Source organism: Mus caroli (genome assembly GCF_900094665.2).
Source record: "Mus caroli chromosome 3 unlocalized genomic scaffold, CAROLI_EIJ_v1.1 3_unlocalized, whole genome shotgun sequence".
NCBI classification, from domain to species: Eukaryota; Metazoa; Chordata; class Mammalia; order Rodentia; family Muridae; genus Mus; species Mus caroli.
In genome coordinates, this window is record NW_018388435.1 from 76,347 (window position 1) to 83,696 (window position 7,350).

The window sequence follows — 7,350 nt, forward strand, 5'->3', positions numbered from 1 at the left end:
TTAAGACTCTCACCCCAGTTGCCTGGAAGTCAGTCTTNCACTAGCAGCCTTTGGATGAAGACATAGAACTCTCAGCTCTGCCTGCACCATGCCTGCCTGGATACTGCCATGCTCCCACCTTGATGATAATGGACTGAACCTCTGAACCTGTAAGCCAGCCCCAATTAAATGTTGTTTTTTTTTTTATAAAACTTGCCTTGGTCATGGTGTCTGTTCACAGCAGTAAAACCCTAACTAAGACAAGGAGCTAGAGAAAATGGTGGAGACAGGGGACAGGACACCAGGAGAACAAGGCTCTCTAAACCAACTGAGAAAAGCTCACATGAACTCCCAGAGACTGAAGCAGCAATCACAGGCCTATACAGGCCTGTGCCAGGTCCTCTACATACACACTGTAGCTTTCAGTTTAGTACTTTTACGGAAGTCCTGAGTGTGTGAAAGAGGGCATCTCTGATTCTTGTGCCTTGTCTTGAAGCTCTTTTATTTTACTGTGGGCTTGTTTTGTCTAACTCTGGTATGATGGTTTTGTTATATTTTATTATATTTCATTTTGTTTAAAAATAAAAAAAGAAACCAAGAAGTAACAGCAGACCTTGGGGTTATCCTAGTGATGGTTCAGATGCATCCTGGCCTGGTTACAAGGCTGCAGCCTGATCAGTGCCTGGTGTAAGGAGTAAGGATGGCTGTGTGCATGCTCGGCTGCTAAGAGCACTTGGTGCTTTGGGAGAGAACCTGAGTTCAGTTCCCAGCACCCACATGGCAGCTTACAACCACCTAGAACGAGGGGACCCAGTGCCCTTTTCTTTCTTTTCAGGGTACCCAGGCACATATACACATAAATAAAAACGAAAATAAATATTTTAAAATTAAAAGTTTTCAAAGCCAGGAATGGCCTCTCAGAACTAGTTCTACAGCCAGATCTAGATGCCATTTTCGGCTATGTAACTGAAGATCCTGACTTTCTGTTCTTCCTCAAAAGACTGACAGCTACCCAATAGGCTTTCAATAGGTTTCTTTTCTGTTTCAATTTTCTGTGGCTTGTTTCTGTTGCTTGTAACTAAGGACAGTGTTGTAGAAAGAGAAAAATCCAAGAATGTTAGGGTGCATGTTGCCTTGGGATTAGGGAAGGAGGGAATCCAGGCCATGGAAATGTTTAGTATCCTGAAGTGAAGTCTGAACAGTAGTCATATACTGTCTTATTAACTTTCTTACTTGGCCCTTGATGCTTTCATGTGCACAAATACTGGGAAATAGACTATCTTAAAATATATTTAACAGTACATCACCTAAATATTTATAGAACATCTCTTTATCACATAAACAATATTTCATAAACTACACAAAAATATAAGCACAACAAGAAGCAGCTATCCTGGTTTAATTTCATGGCATATATCTACTTGTACTTCTTTTTGTTTTGTGGTTTTGTGTTTGCTTGTTTGTTTGTTTGGTGTTTCTTTGTCAAGATGGTGTTTCTTTGTGTAATCCTGGCTGCCCTGGAACTTGGTCTGTAAACCAGGCTGTCCTTGAATTTATAGAGAGCCACCTGCCTCTGTCCCCCCTACTTGGACATGTTTTTTTTATTTATTTATTTTTTTACAGCTACTTATTTGGTAAGCTTTTGAATTCAGCAAGAGATTCCGGCTTTTATCATATTTCTGACTTAATGCTAAAGAACGTTAAAAGGCTTCCCTAGATTCTCAGAAGGCAGAACTAACTTGCACACAGCAACATAATTAAATGGTACAGAACGAGGACATTACTTACATTTGTATGTATATAGTTATGCAATAAAGCAATAATGTGATTGCAAAGCAGCCAATGGTTACCTGAGATAGATCCAATGCATGCCCTCATCCTTTAGGGCATGGGATCTTTTTTTTTTTTTTTCAATTGGAGGGTTTTCATTATTGTAAATTTATTTTCAGATGCTATCATATACAAATAGTAAATACTGTGGCTTTTAGAAATAGCCTGTTTAACCATCTAATTGAAATAGGAACTAACAGTTAAGTAATTCTTTTTCTTTAGATTAAAGACACCACTTTCCTTCTTAAAGTCTGTGATAACAAACTCTAGATGTGACTCCCATGGGCAGAATGATGAAGAGTAAAATCTGCCATAAAGTGTGAGTTCCTGGTGAACCCTGTGGTGGTCAGCATGCCAATGATGGCCACACTCTGTCTTGATTCTCTCAAAGAAACTGTTTTGCCATTAAAGTGTATTCCTTGCTTTGTAATTTTGGACCCCATAGAAAGGTTAGAGTTCACTGCAGAGCTTGCAGCACTCAGATGGATGATGTTTTATTGGCAGTACTTAGGAAACTATCAGTATAAACTGGCTTTAGGGAGGGAACTGGGAGCCATATGCTGTGAGAATCAAAGTTAAATGCTGGAGGCTATTTATGCTTCCCCTTCCCTAAGCAAGTTTGTTTGGCCTATTTGCACTGCACCAGATGTGCTTGATCACATGTGGGTAGGAGGTATGTGAGCAGGAAACATAGCAGGATGTACTCTTGGCTTTGATTGGATGTGGGTGGGAGGCACAAAAGCAGGAAATACATCAGGATCGATGCTTGTCCCTGCTTGGACCTGATGGGAAATATGGTGGCTCTGTGGCATTACCTTTTTAAACCTGTGCAAGGTGTGACTTGTGGCCATTTTCTGGTTAGTCTGATAGGGTCATTTTCTCTTTGAGGATCCCTCTTTTTAGATAATTCTACCTCATGTCAAGTTAACACAAAACTAGCCAGTACAGATGCTTGCCCATCATTCTTATTATTACTTAGAATTTCCTCTTCTTCACACCCACTGCCCCTAATCCTTAAGACCCAGGAAGTGATCTCATCTGCTCTATTCTGTATAGGTATTTCAGAGCCAACCCTTAGACTTTCTGGTCTATGGTGAGTCCTGTGATGACAGGATGGAGCAGATGGTAAGGGATGAGGCAAGAAAGAGAGATGGAATTGCAGGGGATGGGGAAATAGTGCATATCTTACTGCCCTTTACAAGCATGAAGCTTGTGTAAGACCATGTGTAAACTGGAGAGACCACAAGACAAGGAAGGCTGGAGAGAGATGGTTCAGAGTGCATACTACCCCTGTAGATGACCTAGGTTAGGTTCTCAGTGCTTGTGCAAGGTAACTGACAACTATCTCCAACTCTAGCTCTTAGGGAATCCAATGGCTCTGGCCTCTGCTGGTAACTGCTCTCATATGCATGCACAGGCATACTTATAATTAAAATAAATCTTTAGAGGGCTAGAAAGATGGCTCGGAGTTTAGTAGAATGTACTGCTTATAGATGATCTGAGTTTGATTCTCAGAACCCACATCTGGTGTCTCACAATCACCTGTAACTCTAGCACCAACATCCTTTTCTGTGCTCACACACATAGAATAAAGTAAATAAATCTAAAAATTATAAAAGAAAAGGAAGCCCTCTTTATTATATACTTCTTGGTAGGATCTTGCTATATTGCCTAAGGTGCCCTCAAACTTATGATTGTCCTGTCTCTGACTCACAAGTGTTGGGATTATAGGTATGCATCAACAACATCGGCCTATGGAAAGCCTTTTCTCAGTTAGGAAATGACTTAGCTGAACCATTCACAACTTCCCTCCAAATGAGTGAGACATCTTGGGCAAACATTATTCTATCATACCTTAACAAAGCATTTGAGAGTCGAACAGAAAGATATTCCAACGTCCGACAGACTCCAGCTGTTCCTTAAGGCCGCTCCAGCATACATCAGCTCAAGATACCACCTGCCTTGTTTGTCTTCAGAAAGAGGAATGTGGAAGTAATCCTTAAAGAGCAATGAAAACATCTTATGGAAACAGGCTGTTTCTTTATTAGGAGACCAGAAGTACAAACTCCCCTCCTCCTTCTTTCTCTCCTCTCCTTTCTTCCTCCCTTCTTCCCTGATATGGTGTGATAATTGTTTTAGAGCAAAAGGAAGAAAGCTTGGATAGTGTTCTTACCTTGGATTCCATTGTTTCTATAAGCTTATAAATAGATGTTAGCTGGGAAAAAAAAAAACCTTACACCATCATTTTTTTAAAATGTATTATTTGCATTTTATGTGTGCGAGTGCTTTGTTTATATGTCTGTCTACCACACGTGTACTTGGAACCTGGGGATGTTAGAAGAGAGCACTGGAGCCTGAAATTGCAGCTCTCAGGTGAGTGTTGGGAATTGAACCCAGGTCCTCTGGAATACTAGGCATTGCTTAACACTAAATTATGTCATCAGGCCCTACAGCTTTAGTTTTGTTAACTCTAAGTAAAATTGAGATTTTTTAAAACCCTCTTTAATTCTGTTTAATAAAGTCATTATCTGTAGCTACTATGTCTTTGTTGCTAATTGCAAATTACATTTACTTTCATTTTATGTTACTGTTGTTACAGATACTTCAGAATATCATGCATACTTATCACTAATTTCAAAATATACTAGTTGTTAAGTGCATTGTTAGAACCTGTTAGCTAATGTTAATAAAACCCCATACCCCATATCACTGTATCATAAATTTGATTTTATTATTTGAAGATTATATTTAAATCCAATTCACTTTTTTTTCTTGCTTTCTTTGAGAGAGTCTTTTACTCTGTAGCTTAACTGGTTCCAATCTTTAGTCTCCATAGTGCTAGGATTATAAGTGTGCATCGTCTTGCCCTCCATGGTTCTCTCTCTCTCTTAAGTAGTTCTATTTTATCTTACATATTTTATGCATTTAACAACATTCTGAGAGACCTTATCATACTTCCACATAGATCCATGGCATATATTAGGCATTATCTCCTGTGTAAAATCTAGATTGCAATAATCTACCAAATACTAACAAGCCTCAGGAAAAACTCAATGAAGTATAAAGCTGGGCATGGTGACATATGTCCTTCATCCTAGCACTTATGAGGCAGAGACAGGCACTGTGAGTTTGAGGCCAGGCTGGTCTACCACCAGAGCTATATAGTGAGACCGCATCTTAACAAAACAAAGCAAAGCAAGAAAAGATATACTCCTTAATGAATGAGAATGACGATATCTAAATGAAATATTTCATGACTGTTTCTTCTTCTGGCAGTGTGGTCTGGGGTAAGGTGCCCTCTCTGAGCTCCAGTTTTCTCTGAATATCAAATAAAACGGAAGCCCACAGGATCATTGATGTCTTCTAAGTCTCTAAAATCCTTTGCTTCCTCATATCTGTTTGCTTAAAACAAGGCATTTGTCAGATAACTGGCACACTCTTTGCAGGTGCTAAAGTTAGTGCTATATTTTTGTCCTTTTATGAATAATTGCAGTAAGCTATCTGGTCCAGGCCCAACCCATGAAATTCACTAAAGAGAAGTGAAACTTAACAGTGAGCTTCTCCACCCTCCATCAAGAATTTACTAGCTCAGTTTGTTATCTAAGATCCCCAAATATAACATATTATTATCACTCTAGTATGCAAACAGTGATATTTCCCAAAACATCTTTGCAAACAAATAGTGATATTTCCCAAAACCTCTTTGTTCCTCATGTTAAAAATGTACCCAATCATATCTCTATCCTATGCAGATCTTCAACTGTAAGGCATAATTGAACCCAAACACATCTTAGTGTCCCTGGAGCAAACACATACCTTTATCATCTGCTTGATGGCGCCCACCGACGTATGTGCTTCAACATCGAATGCCTCAAAAGATCCTTCAAAAGCTATGAAAATCCTCATTGTGCACTTATCTTCTCAAAAACAAGGCAAACAAAACCCCTGTTTTTAAAAATAGCTGGAAAAATTTCCAAATTCACGATTGAGGTCCAAATTGATGGCCAGAGGCAGCTGTCATTGTCTATTCTCCACAGCGACTTGAAAGAGCATTAAAGAGGCATATCCAAGGTCCGTATCCCAGTCTAGGACAGCCTAGACAGTGGCTGTGTTGGAGGAAATGTTTCTCTCAACACAATCACAGTAGCCACCTGGTTCTCAGATTACAGAAACCAGCACACTTGACAATGGCCGAGGCATGTGCGAGCAGGCTTGTGACTTATAGAGCAAAGATTCCACACACAAGTGACACTTTGGTGTTGTAATTGCCACCCCCTGACTTTTGAATTTATCACTCAAGAAAAGCCAATCAAAGAACCCATCAGAATAAGGGCTTCAGTAGGGTGCACCAGTGTACAGCAAAGCAAATAAAGTTGATTTTGTTGAATGAGGTGGTCCTGAAGATTCTCTGTAAAATGTCTGCATGGAAGCATTCTAGTTTCCATAACAACTTTGTGTACTTGTTCTCTGGCAGTGTGTCCAATCCTGCCATGGGTTTACAGAACAATACCCATTTGTACCAGGAAAATGAAAGTGGCCTTTCCCTTCCCATTCTTGCATAATAAAATCTGCCTCATAGCAACACAATATAAATGATATTTCTTTCAGTCTTTGTGCTACTAAGAACAATTTGCTGTTGTGATCTCTTTCTACCCCTCTTGGCCTCAATGGGGATTCTCTCTCTCTCTCTCTCTCTCTCTCTCTCTCTCTCTCTCTCTCTCTCTCTCTCTGAAAATAGTCTTCTCTCATACAATACATCCCAACCACAATTTCCCCTTCCTCCACCACTCACACCTCCTCCCCACCTTCTCCAATGGACCTCCAGGTCCACTCCCCTTGCGTTTCTCTTCAGAACAACAACAACAACCAGATCTCCAAGAGACAACAGCTAAACAGGACAAAATAAAATACAATAGCAAAAGGCAAAAGCTCTCATATCGAGGCTGGACAAGGTAACCCAATAAGAGCAAGAGTCTCAAGAGCAGACAAGAGAGTCAGAGATACACCCACTCCCACTGTTAGGAGTCCCACAAAAACGCTTAACGGCCATAACATATACACAGAGGACCTGGCGCAGTCTCTTGCAGGCCTCATGCTGGTCACTTCAGCCTCTGTGAAGCCATGGGAGCCCTGCTTAGTTGACTCGGTAGGCCATGTTCTCCTGTTGTCCTCCATCCCCTTGGACTCATACAATCTTTCCCCCTGCTCTTCTGTTGAATTCCCCTATTTCCCAGATGAGGGACCCAATGGAGACCTCAAATTTAGACTCTCTCTTTGTGTATCATCTGCCTGTGTGCCTCTGCACCTGCTCCCATCTGTTGTCAGAGGAAGCTTCTCTGATGACACCTGGACAAGGCACCGGTCTGTGAGTATAGCAGAATATCATTAGAAATCATTTGATATCCCTTTCTTTCATCCTTCCTCCCTTCTTCCCTTCCTCTCTCCCTTTCTTTCGTCCCTTCCTCTCTCCCTTTCTTTCTTTCTTTCTTTCTTTCTTTCTTTCTTTCTTTCTTTCTTTCTTTCTTTCTTTCTTTCTTTCTT

At 40.4% G+C, this 7,350-nt stretch overlaps 1 protein-coding gene across 1 annotated transcript in view; it reads right to left on the bottom strand.

The window, feature by feature from the left end:
- Window positions 1-6,206, bottom strand: part of Ankub1 (ankyrin repeat and ubiquitin domain containing 1) — a 30,792-nt gene extending 24,586 nt beyond the window's left edge. Inside the window, exons 1-2 of the mRNA XM_021154155.2 lie at window positions 5,626-6,206; window positions 3,664-3,807 (exon numbers count right to left, since the gene is read on the bottom strand). Of these exons, the coding sequence (XP_021009814.1) occupies window positions 3,664-3,807; window positions 5,626-5,715 (234 nt within the window). The 5' untranslated portion in view covers window positions 5,716-6,206. The remainder of the gene's footprint in view (window positions 1-3,663; window positions 3,808-5,625) is intronic.
- Between the last annotated feature and the right edge of the window lie 1,144 nt (window positions 6,207-7,350).